General features: G+C 47.4%; 3 protein-coding genes across 3 annotated transcripts; all 3 read left to right on the top strand.

The window, feature by feature from the left end:
* The first annotated feature begins 770 nt into the window (after nucleotides 1-770).
* On the top strand, nucleotides 771-4,893 carry LOC147185689 (F-box only protein 30-like). The gene is made up of 3 exons (XM_086103984.1): nucleotides 771-865; nucleotides 1,668-3,674; nucleotides 4,210-4,893. The coding sequence occupies exons 2-3, from the start codon at nucleotides 1,674-1,676 to the stop codon at nucleotides 4,405-4,407; spliced, it is 2,199 nt and encodes a 732-aa protein (XP_085960110.1). The 5' UTR covers nucleotides 771-865; nucleotides 1,668-1,673; the 3' UTR covers nucleotides 4,408-4,893.
* Nucleotides 4,894-5,264: 371 nt separating this feature from the next.
* LOC147185688 (polyunsaturated fatty acid lipoxygenase ALOX8-like) lies at nucleotides 5,265-8,923 on the top strand. The gene is made up of 14 exons (XM_086103987.1): nucleotides 5,265-5,411; nucleotides 5,846-6,050; nucleotides 6,276-6,357; nucleotides 6,438-6,560; nucleotides 6,646-6,728; nucleotides 6,795-6,967; nucleotides 7,129-7,272; nucleotides 7,366-7,569; nucleotides 7,638-7,724; nucleotides 7,816-7,982; nucleotides 8,098-8,219; nucleotides 8,317-8,417; nucleotides 8,486-8,656; nucleotides 8,747-8,923. Exons 1-14 carry the CDS (start codon nucleotides 5,265-5,267, stop codon nucleotides 8,921-8,923), a joined length of 1,986 nt encoding a protein of 661 aa, XP_085960113.1.
* Nucleotides 8,924-9,441: 518 nt separating this feature from the next.
* On the top strand, nucleotides 9,442-13,026 carry LOC147185687 (hydroperoxide isomerase ALOXE3-like). Its single transcript, XM_086103986.1, has 14 exons — nucleotides 9,442-9,719; nucleotides 9,789-9,993; nucleotides 10,078-10,159; nucleotides 10,233-10,352; nucleotides 10,437-10,540; nucleotides 10,624-10,796; nucleotides 10,870-11,013; nucleotides 11,082-11,285; nucleotides 11,678-11,764; nucleotides 11,872-12,038; nucleotides 12,127-12,248; nucleotides 12,342-12,442; nucleotides 12,540-12,710; nucleotides 12,808-13,026. The coding sequence occupies exons 1-14, from the start codon at nucleotides 9,573-9,575 to the stop codon at nucleotides 12,985-12,987; spliced, it is 2,007 nt and encodes a 668-aa protein (XP_085960112.1). The 5' UTR covers nucleotides 9,442-9,572; the 3' UTR covers nucleotides 12,988-13,026.
* The last annotated feature ends 810 nt before the right edge of the window (nucleotides 13,027-13,836 follow it).

Genomic DNA, 13,836 nt, shown 5'->3' with positions numbered 1-13,836 from the left:
TCCAAGCCGGCGCAACACTGACCTCGTGTGTGTATTACAGGGCATTGCAGTCCATAAAACCGGCGCATCGCATCAATTTGAAGACAATGGGAAACTATTCAAGTAAACGAGACGGTCTACGACCACCTCACTGGTATTAGTTTAAAAATGAAATCAAACAAAAACGAAAAAAGATTTTTTGTTGTAATTGTCTCATCGTTTTGGCACTTTTTGGTGTGGTATACTATTCCTAAAAAATATACTCTTTTTTTGTGAGTGAAATACTGTAAATCAGATTTTAGTAGTTTGGGTCAAGGAAATCAAATGAATTTGATGTACAGTAAAGTGATATCTATTACTGTACTACTTATCTAATCTGCATGCATTTTTCAAGCCGCACACGCGCACACACATTAAACCCACAATATAAATGTGATTATACTCTACTCACATGAATTAAAACCACGAGATAAAAGTTATTATGCTCAAATGATTCTCGCAAACGAATGGCACTTTGCCCTGACAAACATGGCGCCTCTGTTGACGTGCAAGTATAGCTGGCCGAGGCTATCAATGTGGCGCCCAAATCAAGCGCACAACGACAATAGACTGTGACGGAGGTCTTTCACGGTTATCAGCTATCACGAACACGCGGAATTGCATTTGTGGTCGAATAGGTTTCAAAAACACGCCATAGTATCGAGCGTAGTTGCGATTTTGCTGGCTCTGAGCTGCCAGGCTCAAGAGTATGACTATTGGTCACGTGACCACCTAGGCTCGGGAGGAGGAAGTCGACACACGGATGTGAACTCATCCTTCATAAACTACTCCCGCCGCTGCATTATTTTTGCTGTCCGTTCTAACGCACAGCTTCTTAAAGGAAAAGGTGAGAAGGTGCCCACTTTGCTTGTACGTCTTGTTTTTTTGTTTGTTTGTTATTTATCGCAACAGCTTGAAGAAGTGGCCAGCGAAACTTCCGACAATGCTATTGTTTTTAGCCACGGTTAGCATCACCGGTCATGTTAAATAGAGATCCCCGACTAAAGTCATCCAAACACGTTCGGAGTTTAGACTGACAGCGATGATGCTGCGACCGGTTCTATCAAACGAACTGTATGCTTCATTGAACAGTCAGGTAGCAAAAGTTGGAGGTGATATAAACAAAGTGGTGAATTTAAGTGATGTTAAGTACAGTGCAGTTTTGATACCTTGGCTGTTGCACTGTGGTCAGCGGTGGCAAAAACTGTGGAGGAAAAAAAAAAGACTGGTTAAAGTATAAGTACTAATTTAACTCCTGCAATTAAGTAAAAGTATTGTATAAAATGTAATATAGAGTACGGTATATGTAAATACAGAAAAAGGTATTTCTATACAATAACTACTTTGATAATATGGCACAATGAAAAGTGCCGATACATATTTGGCGAATAGACGGGATCAGTGAGCTCATTGTTTTATTTAATACAATGATCATGGCTTGATGAACTTTGAAAAAGAGTTGAGGAAGATGAAATTTCACAGCACTTTACTTTTGTAAAGTACGAAAGACTTTTGTACTGTTGGAGATTTTGCCATGAGGCGCAGGCTTTCAATGTCGATAGCTGGTATTGGTAACAAGCTGAGGAAAAGCATTTTAGCAAATAGCTGACCGAATGGTGTAATGTTTGCTTTGTCCCCTTATTGGGCAGGTCAAAATGGCCGAGGAACATGCTCACTGCACGTCCTGTGTCAACCTAAGATGCGCGGTCAGACCTCTGCCAGGCGTTTCCTGCCAACTCACCAGCTGCCCTCTAACGTGCGGCGCAGTGTTTCACTCGTGCAAAGCCGATGAGCACCACCTCCTGTGCTCGCTGCTGAGGGTGCCGTGCCTGAACAGCGCCTACGGCTGCCCCGCCGCCATGACGCGCAACCAAATGTCGGCCCACTTGGAAGTGTGTCCGGCCGGGGTGGTGCGCTGCACCATGGAGTGGAACCGCTGGCCAGTCAGCTGCACGGACTACTCGTCGTACGAGCGCTTGAGTCGCGGTGTGGAGGAAGTGGAGCAGCTCGACATGGCCCTCGCCCTCCAGGACCAGTGCACCTTGCTGGAATCGCTCAGGTTGATTGCCGTCCCGCCGACCATCCAGACGGGCTCGCCAGACCCTGCGGGTGAGATTCCCAAAGAGACGGAGTCAGGCTTGTCTGAGTTGCGAGCGGCGACGGCGAAAGAGCGAATCGCCAACGGTATCAACGGACTGAACGAGCAGCACTACGGCAAACTGTACGAGGCCACTCTGGAGACCACGAGGACCTTAGCCAGCGCTCTGGAGCTGGTGAGCCGTGCAAACTCATCTGACGGCCGCGTCGAAGGCGCGAGAGCGGAAGCCGCAATGCAGGGAAGCAGACTGGGCGGACTCGTGCGGCTTCAAAAGGGACGAACCGCGCGGGGGGCTGAGGAAGAAACGAGTTCATTAACGAATGGCTGCCTGGAGATGGTCGCAGAAGAGGACTTGGTTCCTTCTCAGGATTCGCACGACGGTGAGGAAGCGCCGCCGAGGAACATCGCCGATGTATCGGACCCGGCTAGCATTGCTCACTCAGCCAATAGCCTCGCTGAAGCGCTGGGAGTAGAAGCTGATCAGCAGACCCCCAGACTGGTGCACTTTCAGAACGGACAAACCACAGATGAGTCCACGGAAGAAGTAAAAAGTTTGTTCATGAATGGCTGCCTGGAGGTAGTTGCACGGAAGGACTTGGTTGCTCCTCAGGAAGTGGGTCTGTCCCCTCGTGTGGCGGCCCAAGACAGACAAAACCGTAAGCCAGAAAAGTGGATCCTCCCCAGTGGCCAGAGTCCAGTAGAAACCGAGCCAGAGGACAAAGCAGTTGACACCTCAGATCTGGAACAGGACGATGATCCCGTCGGGCTCGGAGAAATCGACCTGATCACAGCCGCCCTGATCTTCTGCCTGGAGGAGTCAAGAGAGTACAGAAGGATCTCGGATCCCCTCCGCGTGGACGACCGCCGCAGCCACTCGGGCACGCAGACGTTCCCCATCCCGGCGGCCGTGCTGGTGACGAACACGAGGGTCGGCGACATGGCGTCGGCGTCCGCCTGCGACCACGCGTCCCCGCAGATCCCTTGCCCAAGCCCCTTCCATACGCTCCGCCTCGGCCTCGTTCTGGAACCGCTGGAGGCCGAGGCGCTCCCGCATAATTACTCCATCCCCAACAACGCCCGCTACCAGCACATGTTCCCCTTCGTGTGCGCTCAGTCCTTCCGCCGGGATGAGTTCTCCTCCCATTTCACCAACGTCCACGGCGACGTTCACGCCGGGCTCAACGGCTGGATGGAGCACCGCTGCCCGTTGGCTTTTTACGGCTGCACCTTCTCCCAGCGGAGGTTTTACCCCACGTCCCCGGGGGCCCAGGTGGTCCACAGCAGGCTCCTTCGCTCCTTCGGAGTGCAGCCTCATCCCGGGGCCAAACTCTCCGGCGATTCACAGTCGGACCGGTTCAGCGAACTACCCACCGAGATTCTGTGGCACATCGCGGGCTACCTGGACAGCTTCAGCCTGTGCCAACTGTCTTTGGTGTCGCGGACCATGAGGGAGGTGTGCTCCAGTCTCCTCCACACCAGAGGTATTGTGGAGCTGCAGTGGGAAAGGAGGCAAAGCGCCGGCGGTCACAGGAGGATATCGTGGCGGGTTAAGCACAAAGTGAGTTGAACTCCACGCAAGCACTTGCCGATGGGAAGCGCTTCTCAAAAACCTCCGCGTCTAACCCATCGCAGCCGTGATGTCATCGAGCGGCACATTGTAACATTGTAGTTACGGTTTCCCTTTGGAGGGCCGTTATGAATTTTGGGAAGCCATATCAATGTTTCATCACCTCCACATATTACATACACAGCGCACGACAAATTAATGGATAACTAGTTAACTCATTCACTCCCAAAGGCGTATTTAAACGTCTTTTCAGACTTGGCTGGTACTGAATGAATTAATCACAAGTTAAGAATAATGACTGTTATTGTGACTTACATCTGACGATTTGAAATTTTGCTTCAGACTTTATAATTTGACATGCTTGATTTGCTTTTGCGGGCCACAGAAAAATGATGTGGCGGGCCAGATTTGGCCCCCGGGCCTTGACTTTGACACCCGTGATTTAGAATCTTGAACGAACCTAACATGCGTATGAAAAATCAGTTAGTCAAGTTATTTATTCATTTTTTTGTTTGTTTGACTACAGGTGTGGCGGTTCAGCACCGCATTCAGCCCGGTGCTGAAGTGGGGGTTCACCGACGTCCCCAGCATGTCAAACCACCTGAAGCAGTGCCAGTACAACACTGTGGCGTATCGGAACGAGCCGGTGCCCCTCCCTGCTATGGGCTTGGGGCAGGAGAACTTGACCAAGCTCCGAAAATATCGATGGCCAGAAGATTGTTAGGAGGCGATCGAAGCACTCCGGCTGAAAAAGCACTCCGAAAGCAATGGGGGAGGACATTAAATGATCATAATGCAATGATTGTCGTGTGCTACTTGTCCTCGATTATTCCCATTAGAACTATCAAGATAAAAATCACTTTGAAAAAAAAAAAATCACCAGAACTATCCCTATTTTTTTTGTTGTTGTACACTTTATTGCCTTAATGAAAGAACACCTTCCTGCCAACATGAGTGACTCGTTTATTTGCAATAAAAAAATTCCGCCTGATAGTATTATTGCACAATCTAGTTCCGTGTGACGCACGACGCAAGTAAATCCGTTTATCATAGATGTCGACAGTACTGTGTGCGACGAATGTTGGTCTCACCGATTGAATGTTACCCCATGTGGGCCGTGTTGTGATTTAGTTTTCAGAATGATTGCAGCAACTGCATTTGTATCGCATTCATGGTCAGTTGAGTCAAATAAATCAACTTTTTCACATTGTGGGCGATCTCATTTGGTCAACAAGTTTAGACCACAAATTCACAATACCCTTTCCCCCCCCCCATAAAATTACTTTTTTTTTTGGCGCGCTTAACTCACCTGTAACTGCAACTGAAACTAAATCTCTTCCCTGAACTTGTGTGTAACCTTCGGTGAGGAAAGACCTCACTCATTGAGTCAATGGCGCACACCTGGTTCTGCTTATTATGGGCTGGATCAGGCATTGCACTTAAAAGCTTCCTTGTCCTCATCTGTTTACTCACTCTGAACCGATTGCGCTCGCGTGTGATGAGAAGCAGAGCTGTGTGGCGGCCCCACTCCCCAAAAAAGTTGTTTTACTTGCAGGGTGTATTGATCTCTATCTTAGCAAAATGGCGGAGTACACTCTGACCGTGACAACGGGTGACATGTTGCACGCCGGTGGTTTTGACAACGTCTATGTCACTCTGCTGGGTGCGCAGGGTCAGTCCAACTGCACGCAGTTGACCGGCGTCGGCCCTGGGAATGAAACCGAAAAGGTATGTTATGTCATACCACAACCTGCTCTCAAAAGGGGGGGGGGGGGACATTTTGGCTTCAGGATGAACCTAAAATACACTTTACAGGTGAACCTTATTTGACCTCCTGAAATTTTTTTGAATGCACGTCGGTGAACAATCAATTAGTTGAACTGAAAGATTGAACAGTTTGGTATGCGCGTTCCAAACTGTAAAGGTCAAATTCACTCAATTGTAAAGGTCACAAGACCTTTGCAGTTCATATGGTTGCCACAAGGCGGCAACAAAGGACAAATTTTGTCAAAAGCGCTTCGACTCATTTCAATCGATTCTCTGCTTCTTGTCGTTCCCGAAGTCTTGTGACTTTTGCATAAACAAAACACAAGATGTGTTTCTCTCCCCCGCACCCCCCCCCCTCAAAAAATATACAGGGGTTCACTGTTTCTCACCTGCAGGTGGGAACGTTCTCTGTGACGTCTGCGTTCACGTTGGGATTCCTTCTCCTGCTCCAAGTGGAGAAAGATCCTCTCCACGAATCTGAAGCTAAGCCTTGGTTTTGCTCCACGATTGCGGTGAGGACGCCCGAGGACGACGACGTATTCTTCCCCTGCTACAAGTGGTTGTCCAGGGGTGACCTTGTGCTTTTGAGAGGAGGAAGAGGTTAGCGTCCATCATCAAATATTATTCATTTTTAAACCTTCGAATTCGAGGTTGTTTACACATGGCACAGGTTGTGAAACGACTTTAATATATTCTCGGCCCGTTTTTTTTACCTCCCCCTAAAAAGTGCAGTCTTTTTACGGCCAGCAGAGGGCGCTTACGGTACTCTTATCAATTGAATGGCTGTGATAAATGTTTTTGCAAAATGTCTCTTATCTCTGGCAGCCACAAAAGCGTTTGAGGACTTTTATCCACGACTCCAAGACCAACGGAAAAGGGAATTGGTCCAACAGAAGTTGACATACGAGTGAGCGAGCCCCACTTTTATTTCAGCTTACTTGTTCATCGGTGTTGACTTTTTTAAATTTTATTTTTTGGTGCCATCAGATGGGATGAGTACGCTGAAGGAATGGCTTTTGTCTTAAACGTCACAGAGCCAAAATCACTCCAAGCAGAAGACCGCTTGTCATTCTCCAAAGCCAAGCATTTTGCGTATAGGCGAAAGTTGGTGTGAGTGGAGAAACTTGTCTGTGTCTCAAATTCATGTGGGGACACCTTGAATGCGAATACATTTTTCATGTATTTTACCCAAAAGGGATGCACTCACAGCGGCAGGCATACTGCAGAGCTGGGAGAACTTTGAGGACATGAAGAATGTGTCAAAATCAACCCTTGCAGGTACTGCCTTCACTGAAAAAAAAGAAAAGAAAAAGTAAATCAAATAAATTTATGAACTCTCTCCAGAAAAAGTGTCTCGGCTCTGGAAGAACGACGACTTTTTTGCGTACCAGTTCCTCAACGGCGTCAACCCTTACATGATCCGACGCTGCTCGAAGCTGCCGCCCAACTTCCCAGTCACAGATGAAATGGTGAAGCCCTTTTTGGCCGAGGGGACCACTCTGAACAAAGAGATGGAGGTAGCCAACCAACCAATCAGTCGTGGCTTGACTTACGATCCCGTGCGGCTTAAAATTCACTACTTGGTTCAAGATGAACCCAAAATTTGACCTCTTGCGAATATTTAAATGTCTTCCCAATAGTTCAATTTTTTTTAAATTTATCCTCCTGGCTTTTCCAGAATGGCAACATATTTATTGTTGACTATAAAATCATGGAAGGTCTGCCAACAACGGTTTTGGATGGTAAACGGGTTCCTCTGACTGCTGCCCTCTGCCTACTTCACATGACCGATGAAAATAAATTACGCCCCCTCGCCATTCAGGTCTGCTTTATTTTCCTTAATTGGCTGCATATATAATCAAATTGGCTTTTTAAGCATAAACAAATGAAAAAAAAACCTCTCCCCCTCCCACAGCTTGGCCAGCAGCCCTCCCAGGACAATCCGATTTTTCTGCCCGGCGATTCCGAAGCGGACTGGCTGCTGGCGAAACTGCACGTGAGACACGTCGACACCTTGCATGGTTTGCTCGTCAGCCATTTGCACAACACGCATTTAGTCGCGGAGGTTTTTGCAACGGCGACGCTTCGCAACCTGCCCGCGATCCACCCGCTGCACAAGGTAAACGCAAGGCGGGGACAAAGCGATTTCCGCGGCGACGGACGCCGCTGATGTCAAATGTCTTCCAGCTCTTGATCCCGCATCATCGAAGCACCCTCTTTGCAAACACGGTCGCTCGCGCTCTTCTCTACGGCCCGGGGAGATTCTTCGATAACGTATGTGGGGAAATTTTTTTCTTTGGTGTTTGATTAGCAACGTCTCCTTGGAACAAGCGATCGACCAATCGCCGTCTTATTTTCGTTCAAGTCTTCAATTTCTGCGGAAGGACAAGTGCCGCTCATGAGAAGGGCGCTTGTCCAGTTGAGCTACGCGTCACTCTGCGCTCCGGACGGCATCGCTGCCAGAGGTCTGGAGTCCGTCCCGAATTTTTATTACAGAGATGATGCGTTGAGGATGTGGAATGTCATTCACAGGTGAGTTCCGTTTCCTGCTTGCTGCTCGACGTTGTGAATGAAAAAGATTCTATGGAGCCATTTTGGACATTGCACGTCTTGGTACTTTCTCATTTCGTCGCACTTCCTCGCCCAGTTTTGTCACGGCAGTGGTGGTGTTCTATTATCCGCTGGATAGTGACGTGTCTGCGGATTCGGAGCTTCAGCAATGGGTTGACGAGATTTTCAACTATGGGTTCCTGGGGAACGCCGCTTCAGGTCTTGTGTCAATCTCATGATTGAAATTTGGTTTGCGATTGAGGGAAAGGCAGTAAAAAAAGTGGACTACTTGCGGGTGTCGGTGGATCTTTTGCAGGTTTTCCGTCAAGCCTTCAAAATGTGGAGGAGCTGATCAAGTACATCACGATGTTGATCTTCACCGTGTCGGCGCGACATGCGTCGTTGAACTCGGGGCGGGTGAAGACCAAAAGATGGAAGTTGGATTCGCTCTGTCCCAAAATTGACATTTTCTTTGTTCCCTACAGATGGATTATCTAACTTGGATCCCCAATGGTCCGTTGTTACTCCATTTGGCTCCGCCCACTGCCAAGGGAAATGCTACCATGGAGGACATACTGACGACTCTGCCCGACAAATCCTTTGGCTCGCTCGCCACGTCTCTTCATTGGTTCCTCAGCGAGAAGTATGATGACTTTGTAAGTCTATCGCCACGGTTCTAGAGGCGAGACATCCACGTTGGGTTTTCGTCAGACCTTAAACGTGTCTTTTTCGTTTGTCTCGCCCAGGTCCCTCTGGGTCACTATCCCCAACGTTTTAGTGAGCCGGCCGTCTTGAGGATGATTGAGGATTTTCAAGCAGAATTGTCCACAATCAGCGACGCCATCATGAAGAGGAACAAGGAGCTTCAACTACCCTACCCTTACTTGAACCCCAAAGAAATCGAAAACAGCGTATCGATTTAACAGACGTCGCGGGGACGAGTTGGTCTTTGCTACGGCTGGTCAATAAAATCTCCATGTCTGTTAATCCTGCATTCTGCTCTGTCTTTTTGTTTGCCGGAACTCTGCCGAGAAAGACGTTGCACACTTGGAGCCTCACAAGCACCAAACGTCAGAATTTGCAGAGGAGTAAAATATACTTGAGCCCAAAAACTATGGACGCAATGTACAAGAACCTGTGGCAGTCAAACACGCCCATATAAGGGAGACAGTTTGTGTACGAAGGGTAGTTAAGGACGTCAGTCTGCACCTTAACCACAAATCGGCTCCAGCTCGCCGATGTACGCTCAAACATGTTGAACAAGTTAGTCATGTACTACCGCTAACTATCCCCCAGAGGGCTAATTGCAGGTCGTTGTGGGCTTTTGGTATGTGGCAAGTCCAATTTTGCTGAAATGTGATTCCAGTCGTGGCTTGTTTTGAGGGCCCGTACTCTCTCATCTTTCGACATTAGAACCGAATCCTCACATAGACTCACTTGGTCCTTTGCAGGAAGACCCAAAAAAGGTTCTGCCAGGTTCAGAAAACGACTGGAAACTCTGGAATAACCACCTGAGCACATTTAGAGGTCGGGTTGGAAGACATCCTTTCAATAAGTTGCTACGGAGCGACCATGGCGGAGTGTAAGCTAAAAGTAACGACCGGCGGGAAGGACTGCGCCGGTACATTGGACCACATCCTGGTCACCTTGCTCGGCAGCGAAGGGCAGAGCGAGCGAACCGACTTGGATAACTGGGGCATTGACTTTAAAACCGGGACGGTGAGTTAGACGATCCGAAACGCGGTACATTTTCGACCTATTATTTCGCCCGCACGTCTTAAATTCTAGAGCGAGACATACACCGTCAAAATCGACGCCCCTCTGGGGAAACTTCTGCTGGTGAAGCTCGAGAAAGACCCGCGGTTTTGGCGCAAGGACGACGAGTGGTTCTGCTCGAAAATCGCCGTGACCACCCCGGAGGGAGAGACGTTGCTTTTCCCGTGTTACCAGTGGCTCTCCAATGACGAGGTGGTGGAGCTCCGAGGAGGAAAAGGTTTGGTTGATAATTCCATCAAAACTCATGATCTATTTTTTTTCTGAATTCACGGAGTAAAATATTTAGACTTTTTTTTTAAAGCCATAAAGGCTTTTGAAGATGAGCACCCATTGTTGATTGAGCACCGCAAAAAAGAACTGGCATCGAAAAAGAGCAACTTTCAGTAAGTTCTTCCAAATGGCGCAAGCGTGGAGACTTTTCAGCGCGGTCTAAAACGCGACGCTATTCCCCGCTAGATGGGCCTCGATGGATCAAAGACTACCTTCCCACAGCCAGTTTAGTACATCAAGCGTCCCTGCCGAAATCCGCATGTCCAAGTCCAGAGTTCAAGAATCTCGGTCCGCCTTCTTGTCAGGGTAACTTTGGAACGATTTAGCACGACGTCCCGACTTTTTGATGTGAAGTTAGAAGTTGTCAGTGAAAGCGTTTCAATCCTTCAGCACTGCGGAACTCAAATTTAAGGGGATGCTTGGATCTGAAGAAAGCTGGAAAACGATTGAAGACATGAAAATGATCTTTGACGACAGGAAGTCCGAAATCTCAGGTAGGGTCAGGGTCAAGGTGAAGCCCTTATTAAATGTGTCTCGTCTAAAGATTTGGTGATTTCTTCATTTCCCGCCGCTTCAGAGTATCTTTTTGAGCACTGGAAAGACGACGACTTTTATGGGTACCAGTTCTTGAATGGCGTTAACCCGCATTTGATCAAACGCTGTTCGGAGCTTCCTCCAAATTTCCCCGTCACCGAGGAAATGGTGAAGCCATACCTGGAGATCGGCATGCCCCTGCACAACGAATTCAAGGTATCGACGGAGCGCTTCGTTCTTTGACGATGCCCAGCGGACATTCCATTTCATCCCCTTCGTTGTCACACAGAGAGGGAATATGTTCCTCTATGACCAGAAGATTTTGAGCGGAATCCCGGGGAGACTCTATCACGGCGAACGTCTGCCAGTGCCTGCGCCTCTCTGTCTATTCTACCTGAACCCTGAGAAAAAACTCATACCGATTGCAATACAGGTATTTCACAGTTGACAACCGATTGTCGATTGTTTTCCGATCAGTTTTGCTCTCCAACATTTCGATAGGTGCATCAACAACCCTCGGAGGACAACCCGATTTTCCTGCCCAGTGACTCTGAGACAGACTGGCTTCTAGCCAAGATAATGGTCAAAAATGCGGATATGATGACTCACCAGGCAATCTCCCACCTGAAGAACACTCACTTCATCGCCGAGGTCTGGGCCATGAGCCTTTTTCGCAACTTCTCCCTCATTCATCCCATTTACAAGGTAAAAAAACGACCTCTGAGAGAGAACATTTTTGCCCTAAAAAGGGCAAAAAAAAAAAAAAACGATAAACGCAGTTTAGTTAAATGACCGTTTTTATTCATTTTTTTTGACATGCACAAGTCTCATTTATTGTGCAATAATCTCATTGTAACACGTATTTGTTACATATTTGGATGTATTTTTATGCTTCAGGAAACATCTTTGTCTGACTTTTGGGGAGGGCTTGGAACGGATTAGGACATTTACATGGAAAACGCGTCTCTACTTACAAAATTTTCTAGTGAAGAGATTTCTTCCCGAACCAATTAATTTCATAAGTAAAGGTACCACCGTACACCCAAATGAACATGCCTTTTCGACAATAACGGGGCTATTTTTCCCTTTCGCCGTAGTTGCTGATCCCGCACTTCCGGTGGATTCTACACGTCAATGCTCTGGCCCGTGAAACCCTGTTGGGACCTTCTGGATCGTTTGCAATGGTGCGAGTGTCTCATGTCAGACTAATGACTGTACGGTAGTTAATTTGCTTGCTGGTTTTTCTACGTCTCACACCAAGCCCTGCGTGTTTTATACTGTACGTGGCTAGAGTTCACTTGGACGCGATGGGACGACAGAGCTCATGAGGCGTGCACAAGATGAGCTCACATACAGCTCACTCTGTATACCGGACAACATTCGCGCTCGAGGACTTGAGTCCATCCCTGACTTCTACTACAGAGATGATGGACTGAAACTATGGGATATCATCCACAGGTTAATTTTTGGTTTTCCTTCACCATCATAAGTAAATGACATAAATGGTTTGAAGCCAGTCAAAGGACAGATTGTTTTTACTTGGCAGATTTGTGAACTCTGTGGTGGGACACTTCTATCGTTCAAACGACGAAGTAGTCAAAGACTCGGAGCTGCAAGGATGGATCCATGAGATATTCACTCATTGCTTTTTAGGGAATAAACGCTTAGGTATTAAACGCCATTGAATTTGCCAACACAATATTTGTGCATAGCAACTACATTTATATATTTTTTAAATTTGTTTGTTTGTTTTTGTGACAGGATGTCCAGAGGCCTTCCATTGTGTTGAGGAAGTGGTCAAGTTCATCACCATGGTTATCTTCACGGTTTCCGTTCAGCATGCTGCTGTCAATAACGGACAGGTGAAACCGTTAAAATCAGACTCAAAAAGTCTTTCGGGATCTACAGAGGAAACCTCTTGCAAAAGCAAACCTAAAGTGTTTTCTTTTGATATTTTAGTTTGACTACCAGACGTTTGTCCCCAACGGTTCCTTACTGTTGCGCAAGCGATCTCCAACCGCGAAAGGACAGTCCAGCATGGAGACCATTTTGGAGACGCTCCCAAATATTGGCGAGACGGTCATAACGGCGAGCATTCTATACGTGCTCACACTGAACTACTCCGATACCGTAAGTTGAGCGCCGTTAACGTCTCGGACTGTTCCGTGATCTCTGGTTTCGAGTATTTTCGGAACCTCAAGCAATACTGTTTCTGCAATACCGGCAGGTACTCTTGGGTTCGTATCCCGACGAACGATTCCAAGAACCCGAAATCAAGCAGATGATGGAGGGGTTTCAAGCGGGGTTATCGAGCCTCAGTGACGACATCAAGGCCAGGAACGCTAAGCTTGGCGTGCCGTACACATATTTGGACCCCAGTCAAATTGACAGCAGCATTATTAAGTAAATAAAGCCTATTTTTTTCTTTCATGGGTGACAAATAAACAATCTTCTATCCAATCTTCCAAATCTAATCTGAATGCTTTTTTTTTAACCATTCTTTGTTCTTACTGATGGCAGTACACAAGACACAGATGACCACAAACTTGCCCTTTCTCAACCTGCAATAATATGGACCAAAATGTCTTGCAAAATCTATGCCAGTGGGTGTTGCCAATTTCACTTCAGGGTCTGAAAAAGATTTTTTTTTCCTCCAAATAATGGATCTTTAATCTCTCCATGACATCTCGTGATAGGAAAACAAAACATTAAAGGCTCTTCCACACGATAACAGAAGTAGTTGCATCATGAACCCTTTCATGCAACGTGTAACCTGATAACATGATAAGCTGTCCACTGTCGCTGAAAGAGTTAACCAGGGCAGCAGCTTGTTGCCACTCATACAATAGAAAAGGTCACGACACGCATACTGTACACTGGGCAAGTAATTTGTCAGTCAACCAGGTCCTGGGAAGGTTCATCAAAAAGAAGCCATTGGCTGCAAAACGGTTCCACCTCATCTGAACTTTGTGCAACATGTCGCTGTTTAAGCTTTAATCACATGCTCAAATGGACAATAGCTTAATAGGAACACCGTTTAAAGTGTCGGATATCAAAAGCTGAATATGTGAAGAGAGCAACGGCGATGCCGCCGCGACATGTTGCTCTCTCGGCTCATATTCAACGTTTGGGGTCAACAACCAAATGCTTGCCAGCAAGAATAAAGGAATTTGATTGACGGTTCACAGTTTCGAGACTTTTGGGGCGAGACTCTGTGGAAGATTGCCGCTCGTCGGGGACTTTGGTAAGTCGTGAC

This window comes from Hippocampus guttulatus, chromosome 23 (genome assembly GCF_054856545.1).
Source record: "Hippocampus guttulatus isolate MCC_2025c chromosome 23, RoL_Hgut_1.0, whole genome shotgun sequence".
Classification (NCBI taxonomy): Eukaryota; Metazoa; Chordata; class Actinopteri; order Syngnathiformes; family Syngnathidae; genus Hippocampus; species Hippocampus guttulatus.
This window is presented reverse-complemented; position numbering and strand designations above follow the sequence as displayed.

Bases quoted from the DNA above. Each gene is read 5' to 3' on its own strand.
- LOC147185689 (XM_086103984.1), top strand. From the start codon at position 1,674: ATGGCCGAGGAACATGCTCACTGCACGTCCTGTGTCAACCTAAGATGC. The intron at 3,675-4,209 runs GTGAGTTGAACT...GTTTGACTACAG, and splicing joins CGTGGCGGGTTAAGCACAAA to GTGTGGCGGTTCAGCACCGC.
- LOC147185687 (XM_086103986.1), top strand. From the start codon at position 9,573: ATGGCGGAGTGTAAGCTAAAAGTAACGACCGGCGGGAAGGACTGCGCC. The intron at 11,286-11,677 runs GTAAAAAAACGA...CTTTCGCCGTAG, and splicing joins TCATTCATCCCATTTACAAG to TTGCTGATCCCGCACTTCCG. The intron at 12,039-12,126 runs GTTAATTTTTGG...TTTACTTGGCAG, and splicing joins CTATGGGATATCATCCACAG to ATTTGTGAACTCTGTGGTGG.
- LOC147185688 (XM_086103987.1), top strand. From the start codon at position 5,265: ATGGCGGAGTACACTCTGACCGTGACAACGGGTGACATGTTGCACGCC. The intron at 6,968-7,128 runs GTAGCCAACCAA...TGGCTTTTCCAG, and splicing joins CTCTGAACAAAGAGATGGAG to AATGGCAACATATTTATTGT. The intron at 7,570-7,637 runs GTAAACGCAAGG...AATGTCTTCCAG, and splicing joins CGATCCACCCGCTGCACAAG to CTCTTGATCCCGCATCATCG.